This window comes from Cariama cristata, unplaced genomic scaffold (assembly GCF_000690535.1).
Source record: "Cariama cristata isolate BGI_N322 unplaced genomic scaffold, ASM69053v1 scaffold25245, whole genome shotgun sequence".
NCBI lineage: Eukaryota > Metazoa > Chordata > Aves > Cariamiformes > Cariamidae > Cariama > Cariama cristata.
In genome coordinates, this window is record NW_009618563.1 from 37850 (window position 1) to 59438 (window position 21589).

The 21589-nt window shown below is 41.0% G+C and overlaps 1 protein-coding gene across 1 annotated transcript in view; it reads left to right on the plus strand.

Annotated features, from left to right (window-relative positions):
• ARHGEF26 (Rho guanine nucleotide exchange factor (GEF) 26) overlaps positions 1–20773 on the plus strand; it is a 58588-nt gene extending 37815 nt beyond the window's left edge. Inside the window, exons 11-15 of the mRNA XM_009700910.1 lie at positions 4789–4943; positions 13170–13379; positions 18862–18929; positions 19421–19525; positions 20631–20773. Coding sequence (XP_009699212.1) covers positions 4789–4943; positions 13170–13379; positions 18862–18929; positions 19421–19525; positions 20631–20773 — 681 coding nt within the window. The remainder of the gene's footprint in view (positions 1–4788; positions 4944–13169; positions 13380–18861; positions 18930–19420; positions 19526–20630) is intronic.
• Positions 20774–21589: the final 816 nt, after the last annotated feature.

A 21589-nucleotide genomic window follows, 5' to 3' on the forward strand; every position in this document is an offset into this window, starting at 1 on the left:
TCTCTTACTTTCCCCGTAGGAAGCGGATGCACACTATTGATCCCGACTTTGCAGAAGCGAGAGGCCCTGTATAATTCCTCTCTGTACCCGCTGTAACTAGCACCTCTCACTAGTTTCAGGGGAGTAATAGCAACTTTATGTATTTTATTCTGTATTTTTTTTATGCAAGTTTTTTTCCTTTGTGCATCTTAAACATAACTATTTAGTGGTTAGACCTTATCTGTGGTTTGAGAGCTTGCCAGCTGGCATATAAAAGACTGCTTTGGCCATGTTTCAACACATTTTTAAGTTCTGACAGCTTGTTTTATATAAAAAGGAGATGTTATACATGATGTACTCTTTTGGCAATTAAGGAAAAATTAATATTAAAATAAACACAAGCTGCCTCTGAAATACAGTCAATTAGGAAAATGTGATAAACTCACTTGGAGTACAGATCAGAAGAATTTTTAGTCCCTAAATAGAAATTTTTGAAGTACTTTTTTTGTCTGTAAAACAATAATCATGGTGCTATAATTCTGTTTTATAACCATTATAAATTAGGTAAACTATTTCTGTTCTTGCTCAACCTCACCGAGTGTTTTGGGATTTTTGTTTGACTTTATTATTTTGTTAGATGTAACTGTAGAGTATTTCATGGGAGTACAAGAGAAGCTACTCAAATATTATGTCACTTTTGCACATGGCTAATCTGTAGAATTTAATTTTTAATTAAGATTCAGAAGTTTTTATTCTTAAATTTTTCATCTTTAGCACCAGAAAAAAATGTGTGTTTTTTCTGCAAACATACTTTTGTGTTCATGTAACAAACTTGTTTGTGACACCTATGTTCAAGAACCGTCTAGCCCAAAGTCTCCCAATTTTGTAAAGTCACAGAAAGCATGATGATGTAGCTGTTAGGGTACAGGCCGATGTTTCACATTCCGCTATTGTCATGTGGAGCCATTACTGCATGTCAGGAAATGTGAAAGCCATTTGTTTAAAAAATTAATTTTCATGTTACTTGAAGGTACTGAACCAGCAGAGTTTTGACTGACAGTACACCAAATTTTTTAAAACTGAATGTTGATATGAAACTTTGATTTCAGTGATGGAGCTTGGGAGTTCCTCTGGGAGGGTCATATCTGAGTACTGAGCTGAACTGGCCTGTCATAGTCTGTGAGATTTAATGATGTGTCTTTGATAAAATGACCATCCCTAACAAAAATTACATGATTCAGTCCTAGGAGAAAGTAATAAAGTTGGATTGATAGAAATTTAAGTTAGCCACTGCTCTGAGATGAGTGACAGTGTTAGTTAATGAACTTGAAGTTACAGTGATTTATAACCAGATTGATTTACTCCAGTTCATTAACAGACTTGGGTAAAAATCTATTTATGAAATACAGATTTGAAACAAAATTCTGCATTTCCAAATTGGAGAATACAGTAGAAAATGCATTTAATAAACTAATGGGTAATACAAAACTAGAAACCTGCACAAAAGTCATATAAATCAAAACAGAATATGTGAGCTTAGATGAATTGGGAAGAAGTGTCGGAAGGGAATTTCATCAAGATTCAATACACCAATACTAGCTCGGTAGTGTGAGTGCAAAAACACTCGCAATTGTGGCAGACAAGTGAAATATGTTGGTATTTATCGGTAGTCACTTTGAAAGAACACAGGTTTTACCAGGTCCCTAATGTAGGTCTACAGTATAGCAAAGGTTTTGTTCCAGTGGCTGTCGGTGTGCAAGTGAGGGTGGACATTCATGACTGCCTGTTCTGGGTACAGTGGGACATTAAACCAATCTAGGGCAAGGTGAAAAGTTTAAGGCTTCTTTAATTTGCCACAATTTGCAATACTTCCAGAGGGCTGCTACACTTCACGATTTTGAGCAACCTTCATCTGCCATTTGTACCTTACCTCCTAAGGGAAAGCAGGAGGAAGGGAGTGCTGTGGTACTACATGGTGGCAGAAAAAGCATCTTTGGAAAAATTGTTTTGTTGTGTGCCATTTAAGAGTCACAGTAAAATCATAACCTTAAAATTCAAAAACAAGAGGGTGGCTGCACATAAAATTAGGGAGTTAATATGTTGTTCTTCCAACAGCAAGATCACAGTCAAAACACTATATTTTAGTTTTGGCATAGTACTATGGGGCAAGTATTGACAAGTTGAAGTTAGCTCAGTAAAGGGCAGCTAAAGTGATTAAAAGATACAAAAAGACAACCTGTGCAGAATGAAGACAGCTGACAAACGTAATGAAGAAAGACTTTTTTACAAGCATGTGAAAGGTGGTTTAAATAAGGGGGGAAAGAGCAGTTGTCTTCATTAGCCTAATCCTGCAAGACGGATAATGAATTTGAAGAACAGCAAAGTAGGGAAGTTTGATAAGCAGAAAGCCAGTTACATTGAAAGTAGAAACAAAAATTGCATTATTTTGCTTGGGATTAAGAAAAATATATGAGCTCCATAAAACTTAGCAGGAAGCACCCATTTACTGTGGCAGGTCTTAGGTACAGATATTAGTAAGCATGAGCAAAGCGGATGCCTCTTCTTTTACGCTGGTACCATGTACCTCCTGCTACAGAACCTGTAAGGTACAGGTTGTGCAGCTCAGGCTTTGCTTGCCAGAGTTACCCAGTGAACATGGTCCTTTTTGGTACCAGCCATCTTCAGATGCTCTGTCCAGCAGGTGGGGAGTACCCAAAGGTGCAAGGTGCATAGAGACTAGAGTACCAGCACTTCCAGTATTCAAGTTAGGACCCAAACAGGTCATTCTAATGATGAGGGGTGAAACCTATGGAGGAGGTCAGTATCTGTGCTTAGAATATTGCCCAGTGACAGCACAGGCTAGCAGAAAGAACCTGCCCAGTGTGTGGAAACATGCCCACAACCCGGCTCTGCTCGGTTCGGTGCTAGCAACAGTCAGTGAGATTATTGACTGAGGAACCCTGGTCCATGGGACAGCTGCCAGCACTGCAGTGGACCTTTGTCTTTCTGGCAGCACGTGTCATGGTACAGCTTCAGAGATGGTCTGTTCTCTCTATGACCAGGACATGCAGTCTCACATCTCCCATCATGTTCATGGCCCAGAGAAACAAAAGGTCCTTCTATGGTATCTCTTTCTCCCACAGCTGGGAATAATGCAGATTAATAAAGCCTGGTCTTCATTCACATGAGGCAGCTATGGTCCTCTCTGGCTTGCTTCAGCTGTTGCAGGTGCTTGTCCTCACCCTAGAGAGAAATGGAGATCATTAGAACATTTAGAGTTCAGCTACATCAGTGAGATAGAGTGAGAGGAGCTATAGTATCCTTAATTATCCATCTTAAATAAAGCTATGATAGTGGACAGATAACTGTATGATATTTCAAGAGCTCCTAATGAGAATAGCAAGTATGTGGAAAACTTGCCTTCCTGCTATCAAGGGGAAAAAAAGGTGAGTGGTTTGGTATGGTAATTACCTTGGGAGAATGATTCTGCCAACACCTGAGAAGTTGAGGGATGAAGGTTTATGCAAACCTGACTGACTTTTCTGGGAACCAGTGATGTATGTACGCACAGTGGGTTGTCACCTCTGGATGAGAGGCTGCTCTAACGAGCTTGAGCCTACACCTCATTACAGCAGCGTGCCCGGAGCACGTGTCTGACTTGCCCGTCCCCTTCAGCTGCAGTAGCAAATTACAAAGCAATTGTGGTCAAATGTAAGAGTTGCCATTTTCTGACAAAATGGGAGATGGGGGGCGCGGAAAAAGCTGAAGTTCCCCCTGCGGAAGGACAGTTACTTGTTAATATGGCCTTTCATAAGTGGATACCTGAAGAGATGTCCTCTAAAAACTTTCAGAGGTGTCTTGCAAACCACTGGTGAATTTATGATGTCATGAGCAAACTATTATTGTTTTGGCATTAGAATGGACAGCTAATTAAAACCTTACATACCACATACTGCTTTACACATTCTTTCACAGAGCTGTGTTGGAACTTCAGTTTACTTACAAAATAGAAAATGGAAGTTACCACATTTGATGGCTAAGCCTTCTGGCATTCCTCGCTTTTTAATGGAAAAAAAAATTCTGCATACTCTGAAGATCTCAGTAATAATGTGCGGTACTGTATTAGGACCAATCTGATCTTGTATGCTGTCTCTGTTTGTGTCTGTTTTAACATACAGAATACTTCAAAGTGGATTGTACAGTGGATTTCTGTGTTAAAGGCTTTTACATTTATTTTTTTTTTCCCTATGCGTGGTACAGAACACGCCATCAGAAAGAAGGTACAGCGTCATTTTAACTGGCATTAGGGATGTGATGAAACGCAGTGTGCAGTGGCCCTCACATTTGAGATAAGAAGCTGAAGCTCTTATTTCCGACTGTTTAGGTAGAAAAGCTGTGAGGTACCTAGACGAAAATCCAGTGTTCCTGCGTGCTTAAAGAATGATTGCTTGCTCTACAAAAACTTACATATTCCTGGAACACAGTCATTTTATTTTTAATCCTCTTAGGAGATCTCGCATAGTCCGTTCCATCCCAAGTATGACCAGTCAAGTCTGTTCATTTTTGCCTATGATGAGCAATTATGTCATGTGCATGAGTGATTTTCAAGTATTTGCAGGCTATTACTTGTCTCTTCATCATTCATATAATACACCTTAAACCTTGATAACCTATGTTTTATGCTTGTACTCATGATGGCTGAGCTTTGAGTTTATTCAAGTATTTTTTTCCCAAATAGATAGTACTGTTACCTGATTTTTAAAAATATCTACTTCTGAAGGATTAAAATGTTATTTTGTTGCTTTGTAGCCATTTCCATTGGTTTCCTCTTCACGATGGTTAGTGAAAAGGGGTGAATTAACAGCATATGTGGAGGACACTGGACTCTTTTCTAAAAGAACTTCTAAGCAGCAAGTGTACTTCTTCCTCTTTAACGATGTCCTCATTATCACCAAGAAGAAGAGGTAAGAACTTTTTGTGTTCAACTCCTTGAATCGCAGAGAGAACAACTGAGTTATCTTGGTCTTTTAAAATTACCATGACTGTTACGTGTGCCTCACCCTAGAGGAAATGAAAACCAAAGCTTTCTGGCTTTGGAACAGCAAACTTGATTGCATCCACAGCGTTTTTACATGTTTTCTAGCCACTTGCTTGTTGGAAAGAATGAAGGAGATTCAAAGAGAAGTAAGTGGACCTGGTACGTTTGCAACATAAAACAGGAGGAAATATGGACTAAGCATGTTTTAAGTCCAGTAAACATTTGTAAAGCCATTTATGTTTTAATATGTGATGTCGGAGAGAGTAAATTAATTGTTTGAGTTTCTAATACTGCTCTGTCAGACTGTGTTTAGAAATGACAAGTAACTACTTGTTAAACAGGATTTATTTTTGGCAAACATGATTGAAATTCCAAATTGTCAAACAAATTAAAAAGTTCATCCTTGATGCCTTAGCAAAGGGAGAAGTTTTGGAAGGATAAAGAACTAGTAATTTTCATTCTCCTCCACTCTTGCCACAGTTGGATTGGTTTTGAGAACAATGTGTGGGATACAACTTCTGGCAGTTGCCATTTAAATTTTTATCACTAGATTTGAGAGGAGGTTTAGTATAATTGAATTGAATGGAATTTACATCCGCCACTGCTGCTATTAGATAATACTTGATAGATAAACCTTATTCCTGAAGCTAAAGACTGTTCTGAAGAAGAATTATTTTGCATCTGGGTTGGCCAGTTAGGCCAAATACCAGCTATTTTTAGAAGACACCCTTCTGTGAAACTTCAAATCCATCATTTAAATAAATTTTGAGGAATGAGGTATGGTATAAAATCTGGGAAGAAAATGCTAATATTTAAGCAAAGAGAAAGCTAAATGAAAATGGAGGGGGGAAAAATATTTAAGCAAAGGGATTTGGGTTTTTTTATAAAGATGGGAAGAAAAGTGAGTAGATTTCTCCCCAGCTATCTTACTGATGTGAACATGTTTCTGAGATCCAGTGTTTATCAAAGCTTATGCTGAAATGTTTCTGTGAAAGTCCCTTGTTAAATCACTGCCTTACTGGCAACACACCAGAGTTGTATCGCGCTTTTTTAAACAGTGCGTTTCTTTTCTCATGGGGCTACTGTTAGCATATTATTGTGTTGGTAGCTAAGTAAATGTTTGAGTTGGGAAAACAGTGGAAAAATCTATTGTCCGTGTTGTTACATTGTTTATTGGTTTCCTATGTGATGGCTTGTTGTCCAGATTATAAAAGAGATTTTTATAATAATGTATCTTACCCAAACTTCGGGGCTTTTGATTTATAACAGCTTCCAGCTGTTGGAATTGAAATGTCCTAAATGGGCCCAGAAGGCAAAATTAAAGAGCATCGGATCATGTTAATGATCAGATTCACATGGTCAGTCTCCCAAGACTCCCTAACCAAATGGATGTGACTGAAAAGGACAAATTTCTGTGAGCCTCCCAGATATTCTGAGCATGAAGCATGTTCTTTGCCCAAGTGAATAATCTTATTAATAATATTTGAGCCTTTGGTCATCTGTTCTCCCACCCACAGTGTTACCATGGACGCCACAGCAGTGGACAGAAATACTTGTTGCTAGTTGAGTTTAAATGTTTATATTTTTACTTGAGCCAGTTGCATTTCAGAAGATTCTTAACATGGCACACAAAAATCATTCCTCACTACTGTGCTAAAAATACTAATTACTTAGTGCTCCAATCACACTGTTGAATCTTTACCCAAAAGTTAATCTTCAGCTATCCTGCGCCTGAGCAGTTTGCCGTATATGTAGAACCTCGCGCATGCAGCTGGCAGAGGCTCCATCCTGACTTCAGAAAGGCCAGGCTCAGTGGTACCTGCCCGAGAAGTCATGTTGGTGACCGTTAAGTAATTCCAGTCCAACCAGATACCGTGTGCTTCACTGCTCACACCCTCACGGCAGGGATACTTCCCAAATGTCAGGATCACCGTTGGAAGAACTGCAGGTTTAATACTGAGTGAGAGAGAGTTCCAGAAACCTTTTCACAATAACAACTGTTAAATTTTAGCTGTAAAAAAGATAAAGGGAGGTCTTGTGTTGGTGTATACTCAGGCATGCTCCAGAGTTCTTATGTTTTAATTTTGATATTTCATTCACCATAGTCTTCCTCAGCTACAATTTCACCTCCTGAGTAAATTGCAAGGTTTAATTGCTTTCTCTCATCCATTAAGTAGGTTAAATGGAATTTAGCCAGCAAGATCTCTTCCTTTTTAAGGGACACTGTGTGACCATATCTCATGCCACTATGAAATATTTCAGAGGCTTATGCATTCCATGTCAGCTACTGGACAGTCCATTTTTGCATGTGTTACAGATACCTTGGTAATCATTTAGGCTCTGATTCTTGTGCTGTAAAGCAGCAGGGTAGTCAGTTGCTTCATCACACTTGACCTTGGAAGAGGTAAGGCCAACAGCTACTGAATACTGCTCAAGACTGGTCATTGGGATTAGGCCAAAAAGGGACATGTGAACTTGTGATGTATGTCATCCTACAGAAGATTTTGGAGAAGAATAAAAATCCGCATTTCCCCATGGCTCAGCTTTTAGCTTATTGGGAACTTTTTTCCTGTTCAGTAGTCCTTTCTTGTAGCCCCTTCTGTTGTGTAGACACAATCTGATTTTTTAAAAAATGTCATTTAAAAAAAAATAGACTCTCTTAATACTTGTAAAGTTTTAAAGCATTACCTTGAAAAGAACAGTCAGTGCTAGCATGCGTCAGGATCTCCAGATCTTGGTGGAAAGGCCAACTTTTATATGGTTGGTGCACAGGAAGATACCAGTTAATTCTTGGTCGTGTGAACACGGATGATGGTTGGATTATGGCGTGAAGCGAAGAGCTGGGTGATGTTCGGACGGCTCAACGTACTCTTCCAGGGTTCCCCGTGCAGTCGGCGGAGAAGGCGCCTCCCTTTGGAGAGCAGTTTCAAGTAGCAGCCTAATTCAGCTTGTCAAAATTGCCCTCTACAAGAGCATCTTTCTTTCTCTGACTGTTTGGGTAGCTCTGGGATGTTAACTTGGAAATTTGTGAAGTTAAGCATTGTGAATACTCTGCAAAGATCTAGGTGTAGACTGACTTCAAGTAACCTAAATGTTTCATCTGCTGTTCTTACATCAGCTTTGTGGTAGTGTTTTACCCTTTTGTTTCAGTCTTTAACTTCATTCTCTTTTTGCTCGTTTTCTGGCTTCTGTTCTTTTTGTACTGATCTACTTGCTGTACTGTGAACTGCCACCATTTTGGCCATGACATCCACTACAGGGACCAGTAAGTCAATACCTTATGCCAACATTGGATTTTGGAGGTAGTATTCTGACATAAGGAGTAACATGCAACTTAATTCATCTCTTAGAGTTGCTCTTCCAGGCTGCCTCATGATCCACATGCACTACGGTACCGTTGTTACTTGTGTCGTGCTTGGGAGATGTGCTTTCTGTTGGGTAGTGAAGAAACTATTCCAGATTCCACAAAGTACGATGAAATGAGTGCTTTATCAAAATGTAGAATACTTAGTTTAAATACACATACTACTTTTATGTTTGCATTCATTTCCTGCATAATGAGTATTTCAGTTTTCTCCCTCTTCTAAACGAAAGTATGGGTACAAGTATCATCCATACCTCTCCTGCACAGCTGATGAGCGTGACTGCTAGGTTTAGATATATATTTGTCTGTTGCTGTGCATGGTGGAGGTTCTATAGTGGACAGTTTACCACTGCCAGAGGAGAGGAGAGGACCAGGCTACAGAGGAGGTGATTCTCCCTTCCTTTTACAGGCTTGGAAGCGTACACTGTAAGAATATTCTGTAAGAATATTCTGTATAAGATACAGATAGCTTTGAAATCTACCAAAAATCAAATGCCTCCTTTTGTTCCACATGCCCTCCTGGGACTGCAAAGATCTGGTTACATATTTTAGTTATTAATGCTCAAAGCTGCCTGTGAGCTAGCTCTGTGTTCTGCAGAGTTCAGGAGAACTCAGAATTAATAAAGTTTTGTTATATACAACTAAAGAGCTGCCTTATCCCACTACTCAGAAAATCCACTAGTTACATCCTGAGCGCTTTTAGACGATTACAGGTGAACTCCAGAGAGGTTTATATTTTTGAATGAGTGTATGTTTATTGAATATTCTGTTTTCCATAATCCCCTAAGGATACCACCAGAATCCCGCCTGTCTTAATGGCTCTATGGCTTGTCAGCTCCTGAGATACCTTGGCAGTGGAATGCAGCTGGACTTCATACCCTGGAAGTCACCCAAAGGTTCACTGCTACTTGGGAATGTTACCTGTTTGCAGCTGCTTGCAAAACCAGGGTTTTTCTCAAAGGTGCCAAGGGTGATCTTGTAACTGAAGGCAAGCGCAAATGCAACGTAACTTCTGTGGAACACCAAGGATTTCCAAGTAGGGCAGCTTCTTTAGCTGTGATGAAACATAGCTGAAGAAGATTCATGAAGGATTTGTATCAGTTTTAAACATACAATGGAAAGAGTAAAGGCGATAGGGACGCTGACCATGTGCTTTCTGTTAAAGTATAGGTGGCCTAGAACAGATGATATTACATCAATAGATACTTGGTCTTCATTAAAGGGGCTCTAAAGTTCGCCTGCATTCCCTGGGAAGGGATATAAAGTAGTCCTGTTGTTTCATGTTCTGAATCTAAACAGAAGTTTAGTAAAAAGTTCCGTCTTAAACTGAAAGTGAATGTTGGCATGTTTGTATTGCCCGATTACACTAATTTTAAAGAACGTGTTAAAAAATGGCCTTCCTGTTACACTGCTGCCTGGCTGAACGGATTGAGTCTCTGTTGCTGTACATCTGCTCGCTGCAGCACTGCCAGCTTTATCAGCAGTTTTCATTATTGCGTTGGAAGGAGGAGAGTTTGTCGGCCTCACAGGGGGCACTGGGGGTAAAGAGAGGAGGACTGCCTACTAGGTTCGGATCAGACTATTTTGTTGGATGGAGATAAGAAACAGGAAGGATTTGTAGAGGTTTATCTCTGTTGATTAATCTAGTAAGGAATGCATTTATTATGTGTTACACAAATGTATAGGCTATATTTCTTTTTCAAATGCGAGATTCCCAAATAACTATAGCATCATCCCTGGTTTTGCTAGTTCCACCCATGGCTAAGCAGGGATTGCTCAGATTAAAATACTGAACTGACTTCTTTAAACAACAAACAGAGAAACAAAAACCGGCAAAACAAAAACCACCAAATGCTTCCCCCCACTTCTCCCCCCAAAAACAACCCTTTTCATGTTTTAAAGTATATATTTTAAGAAAAAGTGGGAGAGACTGATAAAGAGTAGATATAAGATGATTTTTTCATTTCATTGCTGTTTTCATCTCATTTTCTGTGCGATTTATTTTTAAATTTTTTTTACACTAAGGAGCATGGAAACAACAGTCTGATCAAAAGCAAGGTTAATAAAACTCTGTGGAGAGTTTTTAAAGCTATTGTAAATTCTTGCAACAGTGCTCTTGGGAGTGTTGATATGGTTGTGCCTTTGTCAGCGGTACCCAAATGGGGAGTTGTGATTCCAGCCCAGAGCGGAAAACACCAGCGGATTGTGGGGAATTGTTGGTACCGTTTTGAGACTTGGAGAAAAAGAAACGGGGAAGAAAAATGTTCATCTTCTTATGAGCTACAGTGATTTCAGTCCTCCTATATGATAAATCTTACTAAGCTTGTCTGTTGTTGCTTCTGCTTCCTTTGTAAAGCCCCCAAACCTCCTCAGCAAAAGACGAGAAGGAAGAATATTTGCGAGAAGGAGTACTTCCATTAGTATCATGTTCTGTGTTGATCGTTTGAGAACGTACAAAGCTGTACTGCAAAAAACCCATTTCAAGTATTTAATTTGCAGAACAAAAGTAAAAACATACCCCACTTAGTTGAAAGAAAACGCTGCTTTTACACTAGACGCACTGGCAGAAACTATTTATCTGAAAAAATCCACAAATACAATGTGATCTGTAAACCCATAGTCACTTGAAGAATAGAGAAATTCTTCTAACGCTGTGTGAGTCACAGAAATCTGCAGTAATTTATGTTTTGAGTCATAATGTTGCGCAGTTGTGTTTTAGCAATTCTTTTTCTGAAGGATTACAAATAAGAATTATACAGGCCAGTGTATTTAAACTACCGCAGTATTCACAGGTATTTTTCTGACAGTTTGCAAAATAGGTAGAATATGTCCCAACAGATGTAAAGTCGTCATCTCTCCATTTTCTTACAATATCTGAGCAACCGTAAAGGAAGAGTACGCTTCATTTGCATCTGCCAGCAAGGGGTATGTCACCACCAGCACTGCAGACTGCTTCAGTTCCAGGTGTTTGGGATTTGATTTGTATCAGTTCGGTGCTTAGATTTCTGTATCTATCTGGCAGCAAAATTAATCTTCTCAAGTATTTTTTCAGTTTCAGTTATTTTAATGAACCATGGTAATCTGAGGCTGTAGCATAGCTTTTCGTCACTGGAGCCTGAGGTCTAAGTAGATGTTACTTTAAAGTGGACTATGTGTAGTTGCACCTTAAAATTTGATTTAGTGCAAAATTTGACACACAGAGCAACGTATGGGCTAGGAGGGAGAAGTGGCTTTATGCCTGCGTAAGCAGCTTGTTTCCATCTTGTTGCACCAGTGTAGGACAACAACTCTGACAAAGTTTACGAGCTTACGTGAACTTAGGAGGTAATTAGTTTATCAGTGTTCTGGGTTCGTGATATATCCTGGTAAACTTGCAAATGCACGTAAGACAGTTCTGGGAAATACACTCACAAGCCTCAGTGGAAACAAAAAGGCCTTTTCAGCTGGCTTCTCTTTCCTTGTGATCAGTTGCAAGTCCTTGAATAAGTGATGTAGATTCTTAAACAGTTAGTTTAACTATGTTTCACGACGTTAAAAATTTGGAAATGCACAGTTATTTTCCACTTGAAAGAAACATATTTCCAGTATTGCCTTGAAAGGAGTAAGTAGCAAAACCGATCAATGTGGTAACTGGTTGAATTCACGTAAGAGTGCTGAAGAATGCTGCTTAAGATGTCTGGATATTCTGAAGTTGAAGCACATGTCGTAAAGACATCATAATGGACTGAAGAACAGGGAGATTGAAGTGACTGTTCCCTGCTACCGCCTATCGCCGTCGTACGTGACGGTGTGCCTTGTCCAGACATGCTGCCAGGTTTTCAGCTGTCAAGGAGATCTTGATTAGCTGAAGTGATTCTCACACTTAGAAATAGGAGGCTGCTCTGCAGGGAAGAGTGCGTATTTTCATTTAAGTTCTTCTGTTGTTAAAATCAGTAACACCCTGATGTTCTGATTTGTGATGTCTAATGTTTTGTCCACCTCTCCACCTACATTTCAACCATAAGGAAAGCGAATCTTCTAACTTGCATAATTTCTTAGAAATCTTTCTAGTTGCTTTTGGGAAGTTATTAAGCACATGTCACAATCTTTATTCCTATCACTTAGAGTTGGTATATTTACTTAACAGAGTACCTTCCAAAAGAGAAATGGCACAGTGCATTTTGCAAGACCAATAGTGTGTGACAAGCCTTTGCTTATTTTTAAAATTCACAGTTAACTTAAGGTTACGTTTCAGAATATTGCAAAATAGTTTTTGGGCTAAACCTGCATGCAGGTGGACAAGAAATACAGATGATTATCCTGTATTTAAAATGAAGATCAGTAGTGTTTATCTGGAAGTAGTATACGTACCTGTAGTTTTACAGGCACAGGAAAAGGGAAATTTTACTTCTTTTTTTTCCTATAGCATTTTAAAATTAGGGTCTGTTGTTTATTTGAAGCTTCATTACAGAAGAAAAAAGCACATTTCTATATAAATGCTGTGCCTAGTTTCAAATTTAGTGGACTTGAGCTTACACCATCTAACAGTGTCATTAACTGTGCCGCTAAATAAAGTTCCGCAGGGTTTAAAAACTGATCTACTTTATCTCCTGGAAAATTGGTAGTTTCAAAAACAAATAAACAGAAAAGATGAAGATCTGAGGCGTCAGAAGAATCGTGCCATACTGTGTAGCTAAAAGTGGATTCTATGACTGAATTTGCTTCCAGGCATACTTAATGGAAAACTGAAAGTTAAACTTGTGGGTTTTTGGGTTGTTTGTTTTTTTCCTTCCCTCCTTTGTTCTGCAGTGAAGAGAGTTACAACGTCACAGATTATTCTTTAAGGGACCAGCTGGTGGTACAACAATGTGATGGTGAGGAGCTGACTTCTTCTCCTGTAAAGAACGCTTCAGCTATGCTCTACTCGCGGCAGAGTTCTGCAGCTCACCTCTTCAGGCTCACGGTCCTCAGTAACCACGCAGGAGAGAAGGTGGAGATGCTCCTGGGAACGGAGACTCAGTAAGTAAACAGTTACTGTTTCTGTCGTTTTTCACCCGATCATCTCAACAGGCTGCCCCCCGCCTCGGTCAGGGTAGCATGAAACGCCCAGCTTCTGTCTGGCAAGTTTAAATCCAAATGGAGGGGAAGCAGCTCGTCAGCAGTGACCAAAGGAGCGCTCTGGCAGAAACGATCCTCTGTTTGTCGTGGGCCGTGTTGGCGCTCAGCTCAGTAACACGGAGCACAGCCCTCTGAACTGCGCTGATTTGCATTCTTTGTGTCCTAAGTGGATGCTTCCAAAGCGAGGCGAGGTAACTGTGATGAGCTTGTCTCATTTTTAATGAGCGGCAGAGCAGGAGAATGTGCAGCTCATGTAATATCCCCCTAGATACGGGAATAAATGTTTATTGGAATAAAATAAAGCCTCCGCAAACCTACTTCTGTCTTGTCATGAGAGGACTCAGTGGTTTTAAGTCCATGTCACGTTAGCGTCGTTCTCTTTCCTTGAGGTTAGGGTGTAGGAATAATGGGAAATGGAATGCAGATGTTGCAGTTCTGTAAACTGAAGTAGCCGTTATTACGTGCTACCGGTTTGGGTCTTCAGGTCAAGAATTAACTGTGCCTCAGCCTTGGAGATGGCCAGCTCCCTAGCCAGTGAGTAACAGCATGGCCATGCTTTGCAGGGTGTTACTCTGATACCATCGCTGAGAGAAGTAACTTAAGAATCCGTTAGAGGGTAGGACAGAAGGGTGAAATGAGAAGCAAAGCTTCGCTGTGTGCGAAACCGGTGTGGTCTGAAATGGAGCTCTCACAAAGGCACCGTTCTGGTGCTCTGTGAAGAGTTGAGTGCGTCTTCTAGACCTGCAGCCAAAGGGAGAAGTACAAAGTCGGTGGTGGTCTGTTTCCCCCAGGGGGTTCAGTCAGGAGCAAAGGAACAACAAATACGTTGAGGTAACGCAAGTGGAGTCCGTGTTGATGGAAGGAACGGTGAATGCCAGTCATACGTTGCTGCAGGGTGTTAAAGGATTAGCTGTGAGAGCTTTGCATGAAAATGCTTATAAAATCAGCAGGAAAAATCTTGCATTGAATGTGTTTTTGCCAAAAAGAGTTGAGAACTGACACGTGACCGTTCACAAACAGCGCAGAGTGCTGTCACTCTCTGAGTGGAGGGAGGTTTTGGTCAAAGTACAGAATACACACCGAAAGTCAGAGTAACGCCGCTGCAGGCGGCAGAGGGTTGGAGTGTAACGCAGGCTGAAGGTCTGAGCACAGAGGGGAAGATGCACGTTTGTGGCATCGAGCGAAATACTGGGCAGATGCAGTTCTTGATTTTGCACTTTGTAAGCTGAAGAGTTAGCCTAACAGAGCTCTTCATTAGTGCACATTTATGTATGTCAAAGGAAAGTTTCTGTATGTCACACTGTGAAGTTCAGACAAGACTCGGTCTGTGTATTTTCCACAGACCCTACAATAATAATTCTGGATTGCTGAACCCCTTCTAGTTGTTATTGGTGAGGCGAACAAGAAAGGGCTGCAGGACACAGATTTAAGCAGTTTGGATTTCTTGGGGGTTGTGGAAGGAATTTCCATTTAAGTTCTTTTCAACTGAAGTGATACCATGGTGTTAAAAAAAAAAAAAGGAAGTTTTGCCACATAATGCGACTGTTAAGTGAACTACACGATCTAATGATTGCATATGGCAATATGGAAGTGTCTTAGTGTTTAATTTGAACTACAGATGTTACTTAAGTATCTGAGTCATCTCTGGGTTTTGCTGTCACATGAGTACGGTGTGTTTAAATACTTCTTTAACAAACCTGAGAACTGGAAGTCAAGATGCAGGTTTTCTGCCTAGCTTACCTGTTAACATAGTGCTTTTATCTAATAATCATTGTGTCCAGAGGAGGGTGAGTGCTTAAAGTAAAGCAGAACAACAAATAGTATACTGTAGTTGAAAGCGCCGTGTATGTATGCATTCTAAAGCCTCCTTAAATATATAGCTGTCCAACAAATCGTTCAGGCCATTACAGACCTCAAAGAACAGAACTCAGTGCTGAAGAACGGCAGGTTTTTAAATTTCTAATGACAGGTCTGGGACGAGCAGTCGAGGTGGCGAAGGTCGGAGCTGCAGGCTCTGTGTAACCCGTCTTGTCCTGCGGCACACCGTGCGGCTGCACGCGCAGAGTAACTGAGCGTGCCAGTCGCAGGGTCATGCAGGTTACCGTGAGGAAAACAGTGCTTTTACTGTTGTCGTTAAGGGAGCCTGTCTCAATACTTACCTTGATCAGAAGACCTTGAATAATCTGACTGCAGAGATTCATTTCGGCTTGCTTGCTCTGATACTTTTCTGCACTGGTTTGTTCCTTATTGTTTTGAAGTACCTTATCCTCATTGTCAGTTCTCAGGGCAGCGTGGCGTTTATACCCCGTCGTCTGTACGCAGAGCACAGTGTTGGCAGGAGGAGACGGGCGCAGGTGGGTCCCAAGGCATAATGGTGGTAGCAGGCGAAGGTTGTGAGGGTGTGAATGCAGAATGCTCTTGTCCTGGAGCGGGCATTTGTGGATTATTTGTTACAACAATTGAGTGGTGCAGAAGTGGCAACAGTACTGGGTGAAATGGGAGGAGTCGTCTGGCGTTGCCTTGGGGAAGCTGTGGAGCTGTGCTGGGATAGAGGTGGTCCTTGTTCTCCTCACCACTGTTCCGCTTTAGAAACGAGCAACAAGAAGTGGCTTGTTCTTTCGGGTGCAAATACCCGAGAGGCCATCATTTCTCTGTGGTGCCAGTAACTTCCACACAACCCTTCACAAAAGTGAAAGATTTTATCTGTTTTAGTGGAAGCTGGAGGCGGGATAGAAGACATGAACTGGAGTGCTCCAGATGAATCCCAGCCTGGAAAAATTTACAGTTTTAGGTTTGCTTTCAAAGTTTAGAATAACCCTGAAAGAAACCATAGATCATTAATGATTTCTATTAAAGATCTCATTGTAAAGCAAGCAGATGATTCAGGCTTGTTTGGCAATGCGTTTTTATTGGGGAAAAAAAATGGGGTACATTTTTAGTTGTCTGGGCTTTTCATGAAAAGAGATTTTGTTCTGCAGATTCATTATTGATTTGCTGTATACTGTCTGTAATACAAATAGCAGTCTAGCGGATTGTCATTCAGAGGAAAAGATTCTGAAAAGAATTACTTTATTGGAAAAGGACCTATTTTTATAGAGTATTGTCATGTATACAAAAGGTACAGAAAAACTTAACTTTCTCTTAACTTTGAGAAGGATGGGAAGGGAATCTACAATAGGAAGGCCAGGCTGGAGGGTTTAGAGTGCTTGCAGAATTGAGTTTTGCACATGTAAAACTCAAATGTTTTCGCTGACACAAAGATTTCTAGCACAGTTCAATCACCTTTTGTCACTTCCACGTGGGGTGTGATTACCAACTACAAAAGTACCAGCGTCAGGTCAGGAAATTTACGTTGCCCTGTGAATAAGGCACAGAATATATGGTACACAGAGATTATGAAGAAATACGTACTTAAACTGGGAGACAGTCCGGCATTATCCCATTTTTCTTGGAGTTGTCTGGAAGGAAATGTAGTTTTCCTGTTCAGAAAGGTTACAGGGAAGGGAAAATGAGAGTCTAAGTAACACCTGTTTCTAAAAAAAACCAAACAACCCACAACAAAACAAAACAAAACACAAAGTTAATTAAGCTTATGCAAAATTGTATACAGACTCTCTTATTTTGGTTGAAACACAACAAGTTTAGGACCACCTGCTTCTAATGACTGAAATGTCTAAAGTAGCACGTGTTGTAGTTTTAGCCACCTGACCGATCAGCAGGTACCAAACGTTAGTAGGACACATGCAGTAGTTCCATCCTTGAGGAAGAATGTGTGTTGGGATTAAAAAAACATAATCACAGTTTGTTACTAAATGCCAAAAAAACAGTACAAAATAATTGGTGGGACATTTTTTCATTCTGAAGGAAGCATGCTTAGAAGGACTTCCATTCTGAGTGCCTGCATCCCCAGGAAGTTCTGCTAGTCTGTGAGCAGAGAAGGGGTTTCTAGAGCTCGCTGGAGGAAAGGCCATGAGAAAGCGTCAGTGTTCTTGGGAAAGACTGGTGAAGTTGATCGTGGAACGCTGCCTAGTGAACTTTCCTGTGGAACGATGCGTAGTGGGGTGTTGCAGACGGGACTTCACAGGCTAACTACAACCCCTTGCTGAATTGTCTCTTTGCGAGCCAAGCAACGGTGTGTCTTGGAAGATGAACCCTAGAGAAATCTCTCGTAACTTGTGTAAATACCCCATTTTCTGACACTTCTGAAGACACCATGGTGCTATTTCCAAACAAAATTTTCTTCTGGTTTCAGATTTTTGACAAAATCAGGTCTCAGCAGAAGGCAGATGTTTTTAATTATTTTTAGTTGAAAACTGAAGTTATCCAAAGATAGCAACAAAATTTTTTTTTTAGGGAAGGGAAATAGGAAAATTTAACCCCGCAGCTCCCTTGTGTTACTCTAATCTGTACTGATAACAAACCCCTTCAACAAACATGAGATAAAATGTGATTTCACTGCAATGCTTGGTTTGGGAATCAACTTAAAATTTTGATTTTCCAAAAATCAAAGTTACAGCAATTAAGTTGGTATAGCTCAGCCATTAACAGGGGTGACTTAGGATTAGCTTTCTTTTCCCCCTACTGTCTGACATCACTTTAGCTTGTTCCACTCCCTTCCAAAATCAGTTGTCAGTAATGTGCACTTCTGTGATTGACTGCATACCCCTTAGAACCTAGGTGATGCTTTCTGCTGTCCTCAGGAACACCGACATCTGTCATCTGAGGTTGGCTATGTTTTCCCTGGGTTACACAAGGTGAGATTCAAGTGAATTAATTTAGGCCTTCATTGGGTCCTTGCTTATTTGTACTGGCTCTCAGATTTCCCAAACCGACACATCTGGAAACAGAAATGTGTCCTCCTGAGAGCACGGAGAAACTTCAGTGTCTTTTTTTTTTTTTTCCTTCCTTTTTTTATCATTCTTGCTTTTCATTCGAAGTGCACATTGCAGATAGTTCTTACTTACAGGAAACCTGTTGGTGTTGTGTATTAAAATTGTATTGCATTTATCAGATGTTTTACACGTTAGGTTTTTTTTAAAAAATAAGATTACTAGTAAGTATTGGTCACAGACACTAGTGGAGAAGTTTATCTGCATTACTTAAAAATTATTAACGGTATATAAGACATCATGCCAGTAGGTCTCATGTTTATAGACTTTTTTTTTCCTAATCCAACCTGTTTAAATAGTTAATTATGTTTGAGTAATATATTACTAGAAGTAGTATCACACCTTCTGGCCATATTTTGAGAGGAGGAGAAAGGAAGTTTTGTTCTTTACCCAAAAAGAAAGAGGAAAAATTTAAATACCTGAAAAGGGGAGTAGTCCTGACCACTCTCAAGAGCCTGAGTTCGGAAACTGAGGTTTGCCTTCACTGTCTGCAGGAGTGAGAGAGCTCGCTGGATCACAGCGCTTGGACGGGACAGAGACGGGCAGAAAACGGACAGGACAAGTAAGTTACAACCCAGAAGATTTCTGAAGAGTTTGGCAGGAGAATGGGAAGGCACTGACTGCCCCTTAGTGGGGACGTGAGCCAGTGTAGACTAGAAATACCCTCGGGAATGTTGTCCGCCTCTTTTCCTGGGCTCTGCTGCTTTCGTGTGTGTGAAGGTGCCCGTGGGCTTCTGTGAGGAGTTGTGTTGCACAGTAATTTCCGTTTGCCTTCGTTAACTCCGGTTTGGTCAGCTGTTTCAATCTGTTAGCAAAAGTGCAAAGCCCCTGCCCGTACCTGTTTATCCCAAGCTTGTTTGTGTGTAATTGCTCAGGTAGGAAGCCATTTGCATAATTTGCTGCCTCCTTTGCATTTTGGGAAAAAGGAGGGCAGCGGGGTGGGGTGTGTATATTCTAAAATGTAAATTTTATAAATAAATTGTATATGTATTTTCATAAAAGATACTCACTTACGTGAATTGTTTAATTCAGCCTGACTTCCTTCTTCCACAGTGTTGACTCAGGTAGAGATCATCAGAACGTACACAGCAAAGCAGGCAGATGAACTGTCTCTTCAAGTTGCTGATGTTGTTTTGGTTTATCAAAAAGTAAATGATGGTGAGTGAGAATTTTGCTGTCGGTAACTGTCTGTGGGTGAATCCCGCTAGAAAAATTTGTTTCCTAATAGCATTGGCCATACAATGGATAAAGGTTTAACTTCCAAGAAAAACTTGAGCATTTTGGTTCAGGTTTCTAAAGGACAGCCTCTGTTCAGGCAACAGGTGTTCAAAGTAACTCATCGCCTGTCATAATTTATATAGATAAATAGCTGCAGAAAGTATCTGCTGGCTGGTTTTGACATGTGAAATGTCTACAAATAAGAAGTTAAATTCTACCTAAAAACATGGAGCTCGGACATTTTAGTGAATGAGCACCGGGTTTGTCCAAGAGAAACATACTCGGTATTAGTCGTGTCGTATACTGCCCTTCGCTGCCTGTTATGCACAGCGCTTTGGCCAAAGTTTCCCATAGCGTCAAGTACCCCAAGGTCAAAATTGATTCTTGCCTGGATGCGCAAGTGAGTCTGCTAATGCCTCATGATGTGCTGACTCAGCGCTGCTGTCAGCACTTGAAGGCACTAAATGCTAACTTAATGATGTTACTCAACATTACATACGACATCACCCTCGTGATCCCGTAGCTTTATACTGAGGATGACGTGGATGGGATGGAATACCTCGTTGGTCAGTCTTTGGTTACCTGTCCCGTCTGCACTCTTCTGCAGGTGCGAGCCTTTTATCACTTGCTTAACAGAAGAGGGCCAGCAGTGGCTTTGGTTCTCATGGGGATAAGTATAAACACGGGCCTCTCTGCATACCAATCCTGCTGATACTTCAGTAGCAACCCAAATGTCCAGCGTTATCAGGCCTGAAAAGCAGACACTGTCTGAAAACATGTAGCTGTAGTGTCAGAAAGGGCAGTTACTTCGAAGAAACTTCACTGAAATAAAAACTCCTGAAAGGAGAAAATAGCCCTGTTTAGCCAAACCAGGACACTGCCGAACCTATATCTTAATCTGCTACTTCATTCCCTACAAAGGTAAATGTATACTGTGTGTGATGTCTGTGTCAGCTGTGTCTACTCAAGTGCAACACACAGAGTGCTAAGTATCTTTAACAGAACTTGAAAAGGTTTGTTACCCCGTGTCTGTTCGCCCTCGCAGGTTGGTATGAAGGGGAACGGCTGCGGGATGGCGAAAGAGGTTGGTTTCCCATGGAGTGTGCTAAAGAAATCACGTGTCGTGCCACGATTGACAAGAACATGGAACGGATGGGGCGCTTACTTGGCCTTGAAACCAACGTGTAGACCGTTTTTGGTTCTCCAGAGTATACTACAGGATTTGCACTACCTGCTGTCGGGGGGGGCATGGTTGCACACCCTGCGGCTCTCACATGGAAGGTGTGGGTCACCAGTGTGACAGAGCACAGATGTTTTGGACACTCACCCCTTTTTGTTCTGTGCTTTGAGAGCTCTGAACTGAAACCAGGCTCGACCGGTGGCAGATTTCAACCTGGAGTGGTTTCTTGGGCACTGGAGATCAGCCATGCATCTTTTTGACTCGGATTTTAGTTTCAACTTTAGTTCCTCCATCCCTGCCCCTTCACATATTCTTTCTCCATCTGGTTTTGAGCATTTTGACTTTCTTTCAGAAGCGGAACTCTGTGTAGCAGTCTGCACAGGAGACTGAACACCAGCAACTCACCCAGCCATTCAGCTGGAGGTAAATAGCAATATTTGGTTTCCTGCTCCTAAGAAACTGCAGTTAGATTCCCAGTACCAGAGTATGTTAATGGGATACTTCCCAGTTGTGTCAACATCTGTGTGTAACCTGAACTAGCATAACCAACAAACACGGTAATTTGTAAAGGGCTACCTCTCCAGCGCAAGTCCAGGGACGTCGCAGGCTTTGTAAGAAGTAATTGGATCTCTGATGGCTGTTAGCAAAGCTGCTGCGAGCTCCAGGGAAGAATCCAGGGAAGTGCCTGCAGTGGTGCAGATCTTTAACAAATACAGCGTGTTCTTCATTCAGGCACCTCAGACTTCTCCTTTGGGGGCTGCAGCAGTGAAAGGATTTCTGAAAGCAAAAAAGGGATACCAGACTCTGTGCAGTATCTGATGGTG